Source organism: Phyllobates terribilis, unplaced genomic scaffold (genome assembly GCF_046119375.1).
Source record: "Phyllobates terribilis strain yellow unplaced genomic scaffold, ASM4611937v1 Scaffold_11__3_contigs__length_659146591, whole genome shotgun sequence".
Taxonomy (NCBI): Eukaryota; Metazoa; Chordata; class Amphibia; order Anura; family Dendrobatidae; genus Phyllobates; species Phyllobates terribilis.
The window spans coordinates 190,503,351-190,523,430 of NW_027362771.1; the positions used below are offsets into that span (position 1 = coordinate 190,503,351).

General features: G+C 39.3%; 1 protein-coding gene across 1 annotated transcript in view; it reads right to left on the reverse strand.

The window, feature by feature from the left end:
- The window catches only part of MET (MET proto-oncogene, receptor tyrosine kinase), a 166,902-nt gene that overhangs the window by 12,262 nt on the left and 134,560 nt on the right, over positions 1-20,080 (reverse strand). The window contains exons 11-18 of the mRNA XM_073651913.1: positions 17,574-17,786; positions 15,528-15,674; positions 14,552-14,708; positions 14,327-14,467; positions 7,530-7,760; positions 7,330-7,410; positions 4,204-4,385; positions 1,238-1,347 (exon numbers count right to left, since the gene is read on the reverse strand). Coding sequence (XP_073508014.1) covers positions 1,238-1,347; positions 4,204-4,385; positions 7,330-7,410; positions 7,530-7,760; positions 14,327-14,467; positions 14,552-14,708; positions 15,528-15,674; positions 17,574-17,786 — 1,262 coding nt within the window. The remainder of the gene's footprint in view (positions 1-1,237; positions 1,348-4,203; positions 4,386-7,329; positions 7,411-7,529; positions 7,761-14,326; positions 14,468-14,551; positions 14,709-15,527; positions 15,675-17,573; positions 17,787-20,080) is intronic.

Here is a 20,080-nt window from a genome sequence, read left to right on the forward strand (position 1 = left end):
CCAAATCTGTAGTAAGCAATACGTTACTTTTCTATCTATCTATCTATTCCTGGGACACGATCGCTACCACAATATTTATGACAGTCATATTTTACGTTATCCTTACTGGCAATTCACCACATGATTCATAAGGAAGTAAATAGATTTAGCTTTCCTAATGCCAGACAGATAAAACCAGCAGGTAAGATTTCACTATAATTTTTACAATATCACCATCCAAATTTTCCCCTGAAAGTAATTTGCTTTGTTTGAGTGGATATCCTATTTTAGAAGGCACTCACATTTCCAGCAAAGACTATTGTCCCTTTGGGATAAAAACTAACACACAGAGCTACGATAGCGGCCCTTGCTATGCCTGCATTAATAGGAATGCATGTCTATTTTGGTCTGGTATTCTGGACTAAAAAGCAATGAAAGAAAGCTGTTCTCAGAGCAGTGTGCTGCAGACCTGAATATTCACTCCTCAATCTTTCAGTCTTTAAACCTGATGTAATCATCTAGAAGGTAATTCATCTGTAAGTGGAAATCTCTGACACTGGGAAGATATGAGAGCTGTTACTGGTCTTTCACCTCCTTCGAATGTCAGTTACATCTGAAGGAAGTGAGAGTGATGCGGCTGCTTAGGTGACTGCAGGGCTCACGTGACATAACAATGTCACGCAAGTCCTGGGAGAGCCAATATCGTAATGACTGAAACGACGACTGTATAGACAGCTGTTATTTTATAAGAAAAAATATAGCAATTGAGAATAGGTTGTCTGCATTATGGACAACCCCTTTAAAGACTTTAAAGGGGATGTCCAGCAATTTATATAATATGAAATATTGGTTTGTAGCTTACTATCAAAGAATGACCATGATGCACCTTAGGTCATAGCATGTTCCCTTATTCTGTATTGCTCACAGTTTTTTTTCTGTAGTAGTACTATGTAAGGATGTGAATATGAGAGGGAATGAAGCATTGGGATTGACAGTGCTGGTTTAATGTCCTGTCCTTGCTTTGAAGACCACTGACTGGAGATCATTCTGCTGTGTGTAATTTCATATGGTAGCAGAACAAGATGGACACAAGCCCTCCTCCATCTGTCGACAGGCAAAGACACCTCCATTAGATACTAGTTATCTGATTTACATGTTCTGATCTCTGAAGGTATAGTGGGTACCACAATGGAACCAAGTAATGGAAAATATTATATTATAGTTTATGTTGTGTAGTGAACTTATTTTTTATACTTACATGCAATTCCTTGCTGCTAGGTCTCTGTGAACAAACTTTTTGCTTGCTAAGTATTCCATCCCCTTAGCAACCTGTAGACCAAATCCGATGAGATCTTTCACTGTTGGGTTCTAAAATAAAACATTACATATAAGCTTTTAATATCAGCGAACATAGCATAAACTTAACATCACAATTGTTCAGCTACTTCTGAATGCAATTTTCAGATGCCTATGTAATAGGGAATGCATTCACTAATTAATTGTTCCTTTTTTTGATACTGTATGTTATTTTCTAATATTATGTTATCATCTAGTGTTGTGATAATATGATGACTGCTGCCTACAGAATGAGTGTCAGTCTACCATGAGGCTCATTGGCCTCGTAAAGTGAAAACTACAACATTTCAGTTGTTTTTTTGTTCCCATATAGACAGTTACATAGAAAAGTAATAAAAACACCAATCATTCTTAAAAAAATAAGTTTAATGTAAAAAGTTGATTTAAACAAAAGGTCATGATTCTATATTTTTGTTAGCAAAGATTACTATTTAGCAAGAGCCTACTTTCCTACTTTTCCCTAAATAGGTCCACTTTCATCCATGAGCTGTGACAAATATTGCAGCTCAATTCTATTGACTTGACATCAGGCTCGGACTAGCCCACAGGGGAATAGGTGAATTCCCTGGTGGGCCCCTGTGCAGGATTAAGCCACACTGTTTTATGCAATCTATATGCTTAAAATTTATACTCTATTTCCTCTCCCTTTTCTCTCCTGTTTCTCTCCAATATTTTCAAAACTTCTTGATTTATTCAGTATTGAGTATGAGGGCCACATGCTGAAGTACACACACTTACACATCTTGATACACAATTAATGAGGTTATTAATGATTGTCTGAGGAATGTTCTGCCACCCTGAATGCACTTGGGCACGTAAATTATCAAGATCCACTGCAGACCAATGATATTTCAGATGTGCTTGACGAGAAACAAGCCTGGAGAAGATACAGGCCATAGTAGCATGTTTAGCCTACACAGGATATTTATAGTAGTATTAGCAACATCTGACCTGCTGTTGTCGTGTTAAAAGCCAGCTCTTGAGACAGTTTTACGTTCCCTTGTGAAGGTTTTTTTCATGGCGTTGCCCATGTGATCTTCAAACCAATCTCTGGCTATCATTGCATCAAAGACAAAATCAGGACTCATCGTGGAAGGGCATAGATCTCCATTCCAGTATCCATTGCTGTCTTGGTCTGCACCATGATAGCCTTTGAGTGTGAGGATGTGGAACATCTGTAGCTGGACGTTTGGCTAAAAGCTCAATGTTGTGTAAATTCCTTCAGATGGTTTGTGTAGACAGTATATGTCGCCTTAGACTTTGTACATGATGTATAATTTCACATGCAGTAAAGAATGGATCACAATGCACCATTCTTCGAATCTGTAGAGACCACATGGAAGAATCCTTCACAAGGGAACATCACACCAGTCCTACTCCTGGGATTATTGTGTGGGGTAGCATAATGAACAGTTGCCGGACCCCTCTAGTCTATATTTCAGATAAAATAACATCTTGGCATTATTAATTTGCTTGTGGAACTAGTGGAACGGTCATTCCCCAATTGTATGCCAGGAGCAGTTATTCAACATAACGCAAGGCAGCATCTTGCTCGTGCTACAGTGAGCAGATTGCGTGACCTAAATGTGTTACCATGGCCTGCAAAGTCTCCGGACTTGACTCCCATCGATCTGAAGATGTCATTGGTCGACAATTGCAAAGAGAGCAGCCAGCAGTGGATCTTGATAATTTGCGTGCCCAAGTGCATTCAATGTGGCAGAACATTTGGTGTGTGCCGCTCTTACCCCATACTGAATAAATAGAGAGGTTTTGAAAATTTTGTTACCATTTTACCATCAATTCCATATTATCATATTTCTTCACATATTGGAGGAATACTGCCAGTTTGGGACGCAAACTATTGTGGACCTGGTTGAGGTCTAAATTGGATTTGTACCCTAGACTGTGACCGTGCCATTTCTCAACGATTAAATCACAATACTCCCAGTATTAGAAAATTATTTATGATGATGATTCTTTAAATCAACTCCTTATTATGTACTGTTGTCCATATTGTAGGTTTTGACTGATTTCATTCATGCAGGCTTCAAGAATAATTGGTTTAGACAATGGCTGCAGGGCCGACAAGTTACTGTATGATGCATAGTTTTATAGATGTGCTCATGCATCATGCTTCATTGTTTTTGTACATGTGGCATATAAAGTCATCCAGGATGATACACCATTGTTAGTACTAGAAAACAACTGTTTGCAAATATGAAGTAAAATAATGCAGTTTATTTCAATACACTTCATTTTTTCTTATTTAAAGCAACCTTCCAGACTGTCCATAGTAAAACTGATTGTGCAATGAGTGTATAGTCACTATTCCTAATGCCCTGCTCTGCTGTCGCTCCATATCTGGGATACTCTTCATGTCCAAAATAGCCACAGCAGAGACATGGGGAGCACTGACTCCCCTGATTTTCTCTGCCCCAAGATGGACTCAGGACTGTCATAATCAGCGCTGAACAATCCCATATCAATGGAAAGGCAGGGAAGCTTTCTCTGCTCCAGGTTGGACACAGGACCGTCATCATCAGCACTGGTCTATCCCACATAACTGGAAAGTCGGGGAAGGTGTGGATCAGATTTACTACAGCACTCTCCATGCCTTTGCAGTATCCATTTTTGACAAGAAGACAATAGGGCATTGACCTCAGATACAGAAGCAATGGCAGTAGAGCAGAGTCCAATCAGTATAGTGGCTATACTTTAGAAATGTATAGTCGCATTTTCTACGTTGGGTGGAGGCTGCTTTGAATATTCTCATAGTGGGTTAGGAGAGTCGTTAGATTTTTCAGAAGAGCCACCAATTGTCAAGACCGCTTTCTATGTCTCTACATGATTAATCCCCAAAGTACTTACATGGGTTTCATTTCGGATGAAGTTTCTTAGATCTCCATGCTTCATGAATGGCAGCACTACCAGGGGAGAACCCTCTGTGGGCAGACAAATGCCCAGCAAGGACAAAACATTGGGATGACTGAAATCTTTCATGATTATGCCTTCTTTGAGAAATTGTGAAACTTCTTCAATATCTGTAATACCTTAAAGATTAAATGAATGACATATCAGTCTGGTGACATACATGAATAATTGCAATATGCAAAGGGTAGATTGTTTAGAGAAAAAATAAGTATATCACCACATGATCAAATAGTTTCACCTCTGGGTTTCTTGCGCTGTAACCAGTTCATTGATTGTGAATGTACTAATAAGATACAGCTCAGTGGGGAGATTAATAAAAACTGGCAATGACAAGGTTTAGTAGTTAAAGCACCACTTCAATATTCTTTTATTGTAGCACTGGAGTGGTGGTACTAATGTAAGGCCCCTAAGTCTTATACTTACCAGGCATCATCTTCACCTTTTTATTACCGCCGCTCCCGTTGGTCTCCAGTTTGTGACCTGTCGGATTGATCCAGTGTTTGCTGGAGGTCACTTTTCAATGCAAGTCTATGAGAGCCTCGTTCTAGCTTTCATAGACTTACATTGAGAGCATATGACCGTTACAAGATGGTGGTGTGGCACCGGAGCGGCCCCAGGAAGAGCTGAAGACAGGGTTGAGTATAATATTAGATGCAGAGATCTTACACTAGTAGCACTACTGTAGCGCTGAAATAAAAAAATGCTGGAGTGGTGCTTTAAAGGAGTTTTTCACCTTTAAACTTTTTTCACTAATTTGTCCTGGCTGTATTACAAGTAATAAAACCAGATGGTACTCCCCTTCCTGGGTCCAAAGCTGTGGCTCCGACGCTGGTCCGGTGATTCTTTACAGGGTGTAGTAATGACGTCACATCAGCAGTGCTGCAATCAATTATTGGGCTCAATGGCTTGTGTCGTCTACCACTGAGCGCAGTGATTGACTGCAGTGCTGGTGATGTGACATCACTGTCGCAGCCTGTACACAGTCACTGGAGCAGTCGCTGGAAACACAACACTTGACCCAGGAAGGGTGGGTATCGACTGATTTTATTATTTTTAATATGGCCAATAAGAATAAGTGAAAAACGTTTAAAGTGGAAAACCCCTTTAGTTGTAGATTCATTTATTAACCCCTTAGTGCCCGGATCAATTTTTTAAAATCTGACCAGTGTCACTTTATGTAGTAATAACTCTGGAATGCTTCAACATATCCCATTGATTTTGAGACTTTTTTTTTGTGACACATGATACTTTATAATAATGGTAAATTTAGGTTGATATATTTTTCATTTATTTATAAAAATATCAGAAATTTGACAAAAATGTTTTAAAAATGGCAATTTTCAAACTTCGAATGACTATCCCTTTAATTCCAATAGTCAAACCACACAAAACATTACTAAATAACATTTCCCTCATGTCTGCTTTACATCACCACCATTTGTAAAGTGTTGTTTTATTTTATTAGCATTTTAAAAGGTTTAAAAATGTAGCAGTAATTTATAATTTTTTCAAGGAAATATACAAAACTCATTTTTATAGGGACCTGTTCAGTTTTGAAGTGACTTTGGGGGTCCTATATGTTGGAAACCACCAAAAAGTGATACCATTTTAAAAACTGCACCCCTCAACGTATTTAAAACTGCTTTCAGGTAGTTCATTAACCCTTCTGGTTCTTTTCAGAAAGTAATGGAAAGTGGCATGACAAGAATGAAAAAGTTTATTTTTACCACCTAAATTTTGATAACTTCTGACCAGGGCACTATAGCCGGCAGACTCTAAGGCTGTTACTTGCCATGGCAAACATCAGGAGCACACAATCAAGATCTCAGGGTGCCAATGAAATTAAAGAGGGAGCCCCCACACTCTGTTAACTATTTAGATTCTGCAGTCACTACTAACAGCAGAATCTAAGGGGTTAAACGTCCATGGTCGGTGCCAACACTGATCATGGCTGATGTAGCAAGTTGTCAGCTATAGTGTGCAGGTGACAGTTACAGGATTGTCACATGTAGGGGAACCCTAGTCTCTTATATCACAGGTCAGTAAAAAGACGTCAAGTGGTCACTAAGGGGTTAAACATATGTTGAGTAATCACAAGTTAAGATTTACTGGAAGGAAATAATAAACTATTGTGAAATCTCCATACAGTTAATACATTAGAATTACCGTCATACTTTCACAGGTACAAGATGTTTTTCATGTTATTAGATGTGTAACATGGAGGTGTTCAGAAAAATAAGTGAGAATCTAGTTATGCCATTTCTCTAATACTCCATATTTATAGTTTTTGGAGTATTTAACAAATTAGAATGGTTGTCTCATAAAGGCAACCCCTACCCTTATGCCTTAGTAGGCATATGGACGTTATAGATCCATGGACAACATGAGACCCACATTGTGACAGGAGACCTACTCTGAGTAGTCAGGACAAAGGGAGAATAGTTCCTGTATGGGTAGACCATAGATGTCCATCCTTTTTAGTGACCAGCATGTAGAACTACAGTATTAAACCAGGGCATGGGATCCAGGAGCTTGACCTCTGGTTATCAGCTGTCTTTAGAGAAGTGGTTGTCATCATAAAACATCTCTTCATCATCTTTTTTCATGTCTGTCCATATTCCAACACTATAGTCGAGTCAAATAATTGTTTCAATAGCCAAACACATGTACTAGTAGGGACTTAGGTTTCTGTCTGGTATTTTTATGTTATCTTGGGACATAGTCATGTGAGTCTTAAGCTTTAAGGTAAGTAGAATACTGAGCGGCGCTGTACTGACTCTTGAATTTTAAGGGTACTGGTACTATATTTTCATAAAACTAACCCTTTAAGTTCATGCCTGATGACTTGGTCTTTTAGTTTTGATGTACTGCTTTAATGCACTAAAGATCATACTTCAAAAATAGTTCAACAAGTAAGCCCCAATCAAAGACTAGCATAATCAAGGTAACAACTGTAATTAGTATATATAACAGTAATTCACACTATTTGCATAGACATTTAGCTACATACAGTCCATATAGTGTAAATTGAGCAGACAAGCATATGTTCTCCATTACACTTACGGTTTAGAGATTTCACTGCACAGTGCAAATTCTTCCCATCGGTGTTTAAAAGCGTACCATGATACACACATCCAAAGTGTCCTGAAAGGAACCAACATCTAGTCATTTCAGTCCCCAAGGAGCTATTATTAAGCTTTTTGTTTTATACATCCATTTTATATCATAAAATTTTTTAGACAATCGAGCATGCAAATCCGTACCTCTTCCTATTACTTTATTAAAGTGCACTAAGAGGCGGTCCACACCAATGACCATGTGCTCTATTTCTTTCACAAGGTCAGAACTTAAGGCGGTCAAATCAATATGGACGTATGTCTGTAACAATGGGCTGGCAATGTCCGAATCTCCACTTGACAATATAGGGGAAAGATCTCTATGAGGATACTGAGCTGTTCGACATGATCCACTGTGAGATGAATTTGGAAACTGATCTATTATGTGTAAAAAGAATAATATACACTTTAGAACATAAGAAAAGCATACAGTTTTTCTCAAACACACAGTGAAGGAAAATAACGATATACGGTAAACGCTAGTCATGAACATCTATATATAGGTAATAAACATGTAGACATTTTGAAAACCCTAGAATTAAATTCTATTCCATGATATAATGTGAACTTGATGAAAGCTGAAGGAATGTCATTGGTCCGATGAGAAAGATTTGGTAAATCCCATCCCATTGGAACCTTAATGACTTCTTAAAAAACACACAGTTTTTAAAGGGGCCATACAATAGCAGATATCTCAGATGACCTGGAACATTGGGACAATACAAGGGACGTAGTTACCCAGTACATCATCAGTCCAATAAAATTTTTTGCAATGTCTTAGGGCAGATAATCTGAAATGCATCAACCCATTCACATGATGCGATTTCATCTGGAAGATTTATAAAGGCTCCTTGTTATATTACACTGATGTTGTGCTGGATAACTCCTTTCTGACACAATAGATAAACTGTATCATAAAGGTTCAACAACCGGATAAAAAATGCAACACAACAGATCAACATTAGCCATATTGTTGTTACAACTGTAGCACATTTTCAGCAGTACCTATCTCGAATCTGGGACTGCCCTTTTTATTTAATAAAAGAGTGGGCAGCCTCATAATGGGGATTTTATTAAATATATATTGTATTTTTCAGACTATAAGACAAACTTTTTTCCTCCAAAATTTTGGAGGAAAATGGGGGTGCGTCTTATAGTCTGAATGTTGCTGGGGGGTATATATATATATATATATACACATATATATACACTGTGTAGGGGGAGCGGTTGCGGCGGAGGAGCGGGGCACAGGAGGCAGCAGCCGCCTGCTGCTGATACACTGTGTGCCGCTATTAAGGAGCATGAATACATGAATATTCACTGCTCCACACACCCATAGGTGTGGGGAGCACTGAATATTCATGCTCCTTAATAGCAGTGTGGCTCCTGCTGCTGCCGGGCGATCGCGTGTGCCCGCTATTAAAGGGCATGAATATTCACCCCCTCTCCACGCCCTTTAATAGCGGGCACACATGATCGCCCGGCAGCAGCAGTAGCCACGCTGCGGCTACGCTGTGTGCCGGCTATTAAGGAGCATGATGTCACTGCTCCCTGTGCACACAGTCCCGGCGTGGGGAGCAGTGACTTCCGGCAGCTGATCTCTCCTTGTGAGCCGCGCATGGCAGTGACGTGGCTCACATGGAGAGATCAGTGCGGGCAGACAGAACGCAGCGCTTGAGTAGAGAGAGGAGAGGTGAGTAGGAGTGTTTATTTTTTATGTGCAGCATGATGGGGATTAGGGGGACTATGCATACTAGGATAAGGATGACGGGGCCATACATACCAGGGTAAGGATGAGGGGGCCATGCATACCAGGATAGGGATGAGGGGTGCCATGCATACCAGGATAGGGATGAGGGGTGCCATGCATACCAGGATAGGGATGAGGGGTGCCATGCATACCAGGATAGGGATGAGGGGTGCCATGCATACCAGGATAGGGATGAGGGGTGCCATGCATACTAGGATAAGGATGAGGGGTGCCATGCATACCAGGATGGAGGGGTGCCATGCATATCAGGATGGAGGGGTGCCATGCATATCTGGATGGAGGTGTGCCATGCATATCAGGATGGGGATGAGGGCCACGTCTAACAGGAAGGAGGGGGCCATATCTATCAGGATGGGGGATATTATCAGAATTGGGGGACATTACCCCTATACCAGTGTCAGCAGCAGACCCGCTCCCCCTTAACAGTGCATCATGACCACACTTTTTGCTTACATTTTTTTTCTATTTTCCTCCTCTAAAACCTAGGTGCGTCTTATAGTCCGAAAAATACGGTAAGTTAGTGTCAAAGGTGCTTATAAGTGCTCCTACGAAGAAGCAAGAAGGAATACAGCACGTCCATCCGATAAAAGTAATTTATTCGACTGCCATGAAAAAACTAGTGGATCCATACAACGCATTAAAAAACTGACGCATTTCTGGTGGAAACGCCCTTAGTTGTAGTATTACAACGTATTAATACTATGACTAAGAGGGTTTTTGCCAGAAACGCGTCAGTTTTTTAACATGATTTATGGGTCCACTAGTTTTTTTTAATGGAATTTGAATAATGGACTGTTATTTTACCGGATGGATGTGCTGCATTTGTCCTTCCTTCTTTGTATTTTGCTGTGCTTCACCAGCAGGATCTTGCACCCACCGATCTCAAACTTCAGCCATCTATATGACAAGCATGTATGGTGAGCTCCTATCCTGCCTCTGATTATTATAAGTGCTCCTAATAATTCATGAAAGAACCTACCTTTCTACCAGTGTCGGACTGGGGTGCCAAAGGCCCACCAGTAACCAACTCCATTTTTCAGCTACATGCAAAATGTGACATTATCCTCAATCACAAGTTTATAGAACAATGAACTGGGTAGATTATTAAATGAATAAGATGCTGCGTTTGTCTGTACATAGTGATTCAAGTATATTGTGCCAAGTATTGCTCCTATAAGAGGTGGGGCCCACTGGATGATTCTCCTGTTCTCTTGTGAGCCAGTCCAAGCCTGCTTTCTACCAAAATTATTCCCAAACTTTCAGATTGTAGGATTCCAGCATGCAGAGCGAGATCCCAAAACCTTCTACAGCTGCTCTTGCAGTGAAAGAACAAGATCTTGCTCTTTGCACTAATCCTGCACTGCTGCGTACTTTACTAAGCAATTATTGATTGGCAACATCATTATGTTGGTTACAGTTTGGTAACAGCTTAATAAAGTATGCGGCAGTACTGAGTTAGTGAAAAAAGAAAGGTCTTGCTCTTTTACTGCAAGAGCAGCCACAGAGGGTTTTGGGGTCCCACTCAGCCTGATACCAAAAATCTGGTTCTTTCATTCCACCAAAGACTGGCCCTTAAGGTTATGTGCCCACGATGCAGAAATGCTCCGGATTTTTCCTGAGCGTTTCTGCATCTCCCTGGCGGAAAAATGCATGCTAATTGTACATGCGGATTGTACATGCGGATTGTACATGCGTTCTTCTTGCCAGGGACAAGCGGAAGTGAAGAGTTCTTCACATGCATTTCCACATGCGGGTTGTCAAGCGCTTTCCAAGTGATTTTAGCATCACTTGACAAGTGCTTGACAACTTGATCACACTATATAAATCCATGCAACGGGCATGGATTTATATAGTATGACCAAAAGAATGGTAAAAAATAAATATTATACTTATCTTCTGATGGCCCCTGGTGTCCTTGTCTTGGCTTGCCGGCAGCTCGCGGTAGACTAAAGGACCTGCCAACGTCAGCGGTCGCGTGACCCGTCACATGACTAAATGACGTCACCGCAGGTCCTTTAGTCTACTGCGAGCTGCCGGCAAGCCGAGACAAGGACACCGGGGGCCATCAGAAGGTAAGTATAATATTTATTTTTTATTTTATTCTTTTTTTTACAGGTACTATGGTACCCGCGTCCGGAGGAGAGTCTCCTCTTCTTCAGACCCAGGTACCATCTGCACATTGAAACGCATGGAATCCGCATGTACAGATGCAGTGATGCGGATTCCATGTGTTCCAATGCAAGTCAATGGTGTCCGCAAAATAATTGGTAGTGCTGCTTTTTTTTCCGCAATGATAATCCGCAGCGTAAATTTCCGCAGCATGTGCACAGCACATGCGGATTATCATTGGGGAACATGGCAGGCCCTCTACCATGCGTTTTTTAAGTGTTTCTGCAGCGGAATTACCGCTGCGGAAACGCTTAAAAACGCATAGTGGGCACACAGCCTAAGGGGGGATATTTGGGGCACTTTTGAGCGGTTTTGACACTAACCAGTTCAAAATCACCTGTCTGGGCCTTCTTCTACTTTTTTTTTTTAAATAAAAAGGGCAGCCCCAGTTTGGTGAAAGGTACTTATTATGATTGGCACAGTACATTTTATTCTAATCCGTAGTAATATAATGTCAAACATATGAAGAACATGGGAAATAAGGTTATTTGTCATAAGGAATTCTGAGCATTGTATGAGAATGGCGTTAAAGACATAGGAGTAAAGAAGGGGGAAAAAAACTTTTTTACATAACCCATATCACTGTTTTTAGTACAATGGTAGAATATTATAATGTGCACATCATATTTGGGGAAAGTGCACGTTAGATGTGAAATTATGTGTGTTCAGCTTTAAGATCAAGGTTCAGTAACTACGAAACCAAGGAAATGCCAGGAGGTGATTCATATCCTGCAGTCTTAGGAATGGGAGTTTCTTTAGCAATCTTCATCTTATCAGGAATGCAGAGAAGCAAATAGAAAAGGAAAGAATATAACATATTGTATGTCATCCGACCATCAGATGGAACTAAACGAGACAATCTAATGAGAAAATCTGAACAAGGACTTTTGCTTTGCTGCAAGAGAGAACAGGAAACCGCTCATCAGGTTACAGAGAAATAAACTGTAATTAATAACTATTATCCAAACTGTGAAAAATCTAATTGGTTGACTGATATTAACTATTGGGTAAAATAAGAACAGAGGAGGGTGTGTTGCAATGCGCTATAGTATCCATAAAACAATATGAATCATGAAGAACAAATATACTGATTCACCAAGCAGTCATACACTTAAAACTGGGTTTCTGCCAGTGCAGAACATTAAAGACTTGTTTCACCTATGTAATGAGCGATAACCATATTCACTTTCACCAGCTACGTGAGTAAATATTAAGAGTATAACGGCCATTTCTCAAGTGTTCAGAACTCCAGTCAATATCATGGGTGCTGACCATGTCCTAGGTCTCATTCAGACGTCCATTTTTAACATACGTGATCAATCCGTGATTTTCCCAAATAGAACACACATCCATTAAAGTCTATGGTGCTATTCACATGTTCATGTTTTTTCAGTGTTGGAAGTTGATGTATATTATTAGATAGGAAAATTAGACACAATTATATGTAGCATTTAGAAAAATCAAAGGAAGGGTCTATATACTCTATGCTCTTTAATACTAGATATAGGACCATCCTGATTGGGTATACATTGTTGTGGTGGGCTGGGATTTATGCTTTTTTTTACCAAACTAGTGGCAACTAAGTACCCTATGTTATATACATGTACTATTAGGGTATGTGCGGACGTTGAGTATTTTGTGTGCAGAAATTTCTCCATCTCTTGGCAGGAAAATGCAGCCTCAAAAACACTGCGCTTTTTCCGTATTTTTTCAGTGAATTCAGTGGGTGAAAAACGCAAGCAAAAAAGCAGAGAGAATTGATATGCGGCAGATTATTTTCTGCACCAAATCTGCAAGTCAAAAATACTCAGCATGTGCATTGCACTTCAGGTTTCTCTTCACTTTGCTAGCATCAGGTTTTTTGACAAATCTGTGCAGAAAAAAACGTGACAAAACGCAACAAATCGGCAACGTGTGCACAGGTCCTATACTATTTATTTATTTACTTACTGCATGGTATGCCAACATGTGTTCTAGCTCATTTTTTTGGTTTTGCATTAGTTTTTTTGTAGTTTGTCAGAGGGACGTGGCTCCTTCTTTTTGGGCTGTGCATTCAGTCTATATAGCTTTCCACAGGCAGGTGTTTAAACAGTCAGCTTGGGTCCTGCTCTTCTCCCATCTATTGAGGCCTGCTGACACACAGAGAGGGTTAACACTAGAGATAGGACTATCCTGATTGGGAACACCTTGTTGTGGTGGGTTGGCTCTTATGCTTTTTTGATCAAAATAGTGTCAACTAAGTACCCTATGTTATTTACACGTACTATTACTATTTACTTACTGCAAGGTATTTGCTCATTGTTTTTATCCTGTTATGTTTGTTAGTGACCACAGTGTGAATGTGCACCTACACATTGCATTTATACAAATATGTGTTCCAGCTCATTTCTTTAGTTTGGATTTAGTTTTCTGTGCTTTGTACATCCTGTTTGGGTATACCTTGCTGCCATGGGATGGCTTTTACGTGTTTTTGATCAAAATAGTGTCATATAAGTATCCTAATTTATTTATATGTACTATTACTATTTACTTATTGCAGGGTATTTTCTTAGTTTTTTTTTATCCTAGGTTATGTTTGTTAATGGCCACAGTGTGAATGTGCACCTACACATTGTACTTATACCAACATGTGTTCAGCTCATTTCTTTGGTTTTACTCTACTGCTTTGTACAGTATATGAGAACATAATTAAATAATTAAATGACTGGATCCAAGCGCCATACATAAACATGGTGGGCGATCAATGTGCAGCAAAGTAATCTGACAGCTGTAACACAGATCTATACATGGTTTGACAACACAGACATCAGATTTTTTGTGATGTGAGGATTTCCATATTCTGTCTGTCCACCCACTAAAGGTTTGTGGTCCCAGACATTTCAGGTCATTATTATATCATTACAGAAAATCAGGACAGGAAAGACAACAATTATATAGGACAAGTCTTTTCAGACTAACCTTTACCCATATTGTACGAGCTGTGATAATAATAAATGCCTCCTACCTTCCGGAAACGTAGACCGGTAGTCCACAGATTCACTGGATACCATTTCAGTAGTAGGACTTACACTCCTTGCACTCACAAGTCTATCCAAATGAGGTGTATGTACCCTTCCATCAAAAAGGACCCGCTCGCTGCCTATATCTGTAAAGAAATATTGTTAAAATGTAGGAAATCATGTCATATTAATGGAGGAATCCAAACTGATTGAAGAACAAAGTGTTTTACCTTTCAGCTGCTTTCTCTTCCTTACACATAAGCAAACAACCAGAACTATAAAAAGCAGTACAAAGCAGGACAGGACCCCAGATATAATTCCTGTGTAATTGTGGTTTGGTTGGACTCTCACTTTACCAATGACAATGGAGGACGTTTCCTGTAGGAGCTAAAATAACAACAGCATGTAAAAAATCTTACAGCATAAAATAAATCATTTAGTCATGCGTATTTGAAGTTTTATTTGTTTCGCTTTGCTAAAAAAAGTTTTGAAGAGCCAGAAATGATCTATAGAGGAAACTGTTGTTGACCGTGCTTGGCCACCATGGTCACACAAGGTGCCATCATGGTACATCAACTATGGACACCACTGGTTTTCAAACTTTTTATACTTGGATATTCATATTAAGGTTACTTTTATCAGAAAAGCCTTTCAATTCTCACATAACTTTTCCTATCCATGTGTTCATATATATTATAATTTTTACCAGAAGTTTATAAAACTCCATCTACTACATCCAATCCACTTCTTCTACAAAACCCGATGCTCTTTCATGATTAACCGGGGGAATCCTATTTAGCGCACATTGTTAAACAACAATTACATGTCATTTCCCTAATGAAAACTGCTGTTACAGGTTATATATGTTGAATCGGTCTGAATGCCCTGTGGGGGGTCTTAACAGCCAGAAGTGCACCTGCCTTGTGCAGCTTCTTCGGATAATTACAATGGAGCTTTCCACATGCTACAAGTGATAAAAGTTTGTCATTCACAGCATGCATGCAGCTTAATTATTCATGATTTGCATAGAGACATTTGGAAATTTCAATCAACAGTAGCCAAATGACTGATGAACAAACAAGGCAGCGCAATTTGATTATGAGAAGAGAACACGCTGACCTTCAGTAATAATATATAAACCGATATATGACGACAACGTAAGCTTAGTTATACAGAACTCTACAGACCAAAATGAACAGGTCATACCTCTATTTTCAGCTCACTATTGCTTTTCATCAAGTCATTGGAAACAGCACAGGACACAAAATCTGATTTGGATTGAATAATTTCACAGCTCTTGTTACCAACTTTCAGCACTTCTCCTCTTACTGCATCAGAATCAATATTATCTCCCTGAAACCAAAACGATCAGCACCCGTTATAAGAATTAGAATTTAAATCTACACAAAATGACCAACTATGAGGGTTAATAAATCACCTATGTAATGCAATCATCTAATAATACTAAAGTAAATGTGTGATCAGAAAATGACCTATTTTTTGTTTGGCAATGTTTTATTTCCATTTCATGATCTTTATTAAAAAACAATATTAGTAATCTGGCAATTTTCACACTCGTCACTGGGGTTATTTTAGACTCATAGACCCTGATCGAAGATTTTATGTAAAAAAAAAGTGGTGTAAAAAAGTTTTCAAAAGTTGCCAAACTTTGTCTCAACTTGGTATTTTGCAACTTTTGGTATTTTCACAACAGTTTCTCCCAGCAATGCCGAAATGGACAGGGCTAGGGCGGGATGAGGGCACAGCGGAGGTGTGACAACACTGCTCGTTTAATTTATGTGTGGTGGTCCGTTCACCAGAAATCTCACTCCAGTACCTAACTGGATTAAGATTTCTTGGTTGAAGAACAAAGGCGCATGCCGCTCATCAGACGCTCCAGATTCATGAAGAGGCGTTCATGTCTTCATGAATAAGAAGTGTCTGACTCCACTACGCCCCCTCATCAAAACCGGGGAGAAAATTGCAGATCTTGATGAATCGGGACCATAATTCCTGACCTTTCAGGAAGAGTTTTCATCAGGCTCCTTATCAGAGGCAGGATTACAATGACTGGTAATACCTCTATACACAGCTGATAACACAAGATCCACCAATCACAACAGGCAATGTCACAGCTGACCCTGATCCCCCTCCCTTTACAATGACCTTTGCACATGTTCTTTAGATGCTTAATACAAAAGATAGGGTCAGAGCCTGTTTATTGCTGCTAATGTACATGTGTATTTTCTGAAACAAAAGGAAGTTAGATTATAAAAAAGTATAACATTTTTATTTTTAATAAAATTTGTGATATTGAAAAAAATGTCAAAATTAAAAAATTACATTTAACACAAAAACCTGTTGTAAATAATAGATCATTTTCTGATGACACAGTCCCATTGAGTGTTGCATCTGTCAAAAATACTTAAATCAACCGTATAGTATAGTGGTGACAGCTATGGTCTGTACTAGAGTTTTATAAACATTTTAAGAAAGATAGTCCTGCTGTAGCAATAATCAGATTGTTCGACTTCAGCTCCAAACTGCTACTAATACTTTATAACCATCAGGGACCTAGCTGTAGTGGGTGCAGAGGTAGCATTTGCATCTGGTCCCTGGTGCCTGACATGGACCACAGCAGTGTTGGACTGGGATGCAAAGGGCCCACCAGTAACCAACTCCAGGACCCCATTTCTCAGCTAAATGCAAATGTGACATTACCCAGTTCATTGTTTATAAATTTGTGATTGAGGATAGATTGTTAAATGAATAAGATGCCGCCTTTGTCTGTACATAGTGATTCCAGTACCATATATAGTGCCAAGTACTGCTCATATAAAAGGGTGATGGCCCACTCTTGCACAGGGGCCCACCGGAGGATTCTCCTGTTCTCCTGTGGGCCAGTCCAAGCCTGGACAACAGTATTAGAAATGGAATATTTTAGATATGGAACCCTTTTAAAGATTTAGCATTTGCCCCAAGTGATTCATGTTATAACTTTCTCTCTCTAAAATGTAGCTTAAGTAAAGGGTTTTGCTCTGTGACCGAGGCCACATATAATACTGCTGCAGTTATAATGAATTTCCTTACTTCACCAAGAAGGCTGCCCACATGCTCTCTACACTGAACTTTGTGGTTGAATGTGAATATTTATGTGGGAGGAATATTCTGTAAGTATCACTGCACTTGTATGAAAGCTAAGCTAATACATTGCATAAAGGAACATACAAAAGACATAACTGGATAGTTTACCTTAATTTCCAGGATGTTACCTATTGAAATCACCAAAGGCTTATCCAATGATTTAAATACTGGATTATTTACAAATATAAATTCAAATGTAGCAGATATGGCTCCATCAAAAATGAAAAAAGCTTGGGTTACAATTGGTGGCCTCAGATTTAGTCCTTTCAGGGATGGAGTGGAAGAGCAGATAATCTCAGATGAGGATCTATGGACACATGTCTGGAAAAAAATACAGGAAAAATAAACATAAATAAGGATTGCAAAATCTGCAAATAACTCATTTGGACAAAAGCTTCTAAAAGTAATTGCTACACATGTACTTTACTCTTGCATTGTATAAAGCACACAATAGGGCAGGCAGTCTGCACACATGAGCAAGGGATTTCCTGAACTTCTTGTTACTAGTAACTTCCATGGAAACATGTAACGCATTGTACAGTGGTGCTGCCAGTGATCACCCATTGTAGGACTGCATCTAATACTATTGCTGACGTCTTCCCTGGCCACAAAGACACCATAACTCACAATAATGCGCATTGTTAACCTTTGCAAAGACATAGAAAGATACTTCCCACCAGATGAGAAGCTTTTATAACTAGGTGTGATTACTTTATTAGCGTCAAAGTTTACTTCACGGTGATTACAGACTTAGCTGAAGCGGCAGCTTCTTCTCAGGAAACCCCTTACTGGGTCTGAAATCATCCAGGTAATGCACAGCTAATCACTCAGCCACACACAGAGCAAAAACAATTCATTGCCACCCAGTGGGATCCTCATCCTCTGCTTGTCAAAACACTACAAAATGTCACATTTTTTTACACTTGTGGATTATTCCGAGAATATGCATATATACTAAATATAAACATATATATATATATATATATATATATATATATATATATATATATATAGTAAAACAATGTATAGATAGATGTTGGAAGCTCATGACAATATGTAACTTTCTACCACAATTTGACTTTTATGTTCACTTTAACTTCAATACATTTAGGACCATATCATGGCCAATGCAAATTTACAAAATAAAGCTTCTACCCCCCAAAAAAAATTACTCCAAAATTCCAGCCACTAGGTGCCTCCCTTCTGTCTAAATTTCTGTGTCAGGTGTAATCTGAGACAGATTACAGTACAGTGAGTGGAGAGGGTCATCATTTTTGTCCTCCTGCTTTCCTGTCTGGCATCTGCATACAAGCATAAGGCTGTGTGCCCACGTAGCATTTTTCAAGCGTATATGCTGCGGAATTTCCGCAGCGTAAACGCTTGAAAAACGCATGTATATCCGCACCCCATGGTCCCCAATGGGATTCCGCAAGTTCTATGCACATGCTGCGGATTTTTCCGCAGCGTTTATGCCGCGTTCAAAAATCCGCAGCATGTCATTTAATTTTGCGTTTCCGCAAGCGGAATTGCCTTTGTCCAATGCATAAAAAACGCAAGGCAATTCCGCATGTGGAAAACGCGTGATAAACGCGCGAAAAATGCGCGATAAACGCGTGCGGAATTCCGCATGCGTTTTTCCGGGAGAGGACTTGCATTTATGCAGCAGAAATTTTCTGCTTCATAAATGCAACGTGGGCACATAGCCTTAGACTATGTTCACACACCATGTTTTTTTCAGCGTTTTTTGATGCAGTTTTTTATGCAAATTTTCAGCTGCGTTTTGCAGTACCAGCAAAGTCTATGAGAAACCAGGATTCTCTGTTCACACATCATGGTTTTTTTTGTTCAGTATTTTGTGCTTTGCATGTCTTTTTTGGAAAATAGAGCATGTCACTTCCTTCAACGTTTTTTCACCCACAGGAAGTAATGGGTGGTGAAAAAAAAGCTGAAAAAACGCATCAAAATTTGTATCAGCGTTTTTTTATGCCAAAATAGAACGGGGTTCTTCTTTTCACAGAACTTTATGTACATGCATAAAAAGAAACAGAAGGACAGTGAAAAAGAAACGCTGAAAAAAAGCACCAAAAACGCATTGAAAAAGAAAAATCCTGAAGAAAATGCCCTTGAAGATCAGGTTTTGCTGCAGAAAACTGACGGAAAAAAAACATGATGTGTGAACATAGCCTAACAGAGATGCAGACTTTCAGTCCAATGCAGGCACATCATTGGACAAGAGCAATGCATAATGGTAAGTTAGAGAAACAAAGTTTAAACACCAAAGTGCTGGAAGAAAAATTGCCCAGCACTGAAAAAAAGAGGATAAGAAGTTATAGAGCATAAAAATAGGGACATACACTGGTTTGAGCATTAAAAAATTATTGGGGGAGGATTAGAGCAGCAAGACCATGGTTTTACTCTGGTTTGGGTTAAATGACAAGTCCTTTTTACTATGCAGAATTAAGAATCTTATGCTCAGCAGGAAACCCTTCTTTACCAACTGATTGACATTATACAAATTAGCCTCCTTTATTTTTACTAATATTGTATTATATGTTCACCAACAGTTGTTGTCCAGCGATTGGTATCCTCATCACCATGTCTGCTTATGTGGTACT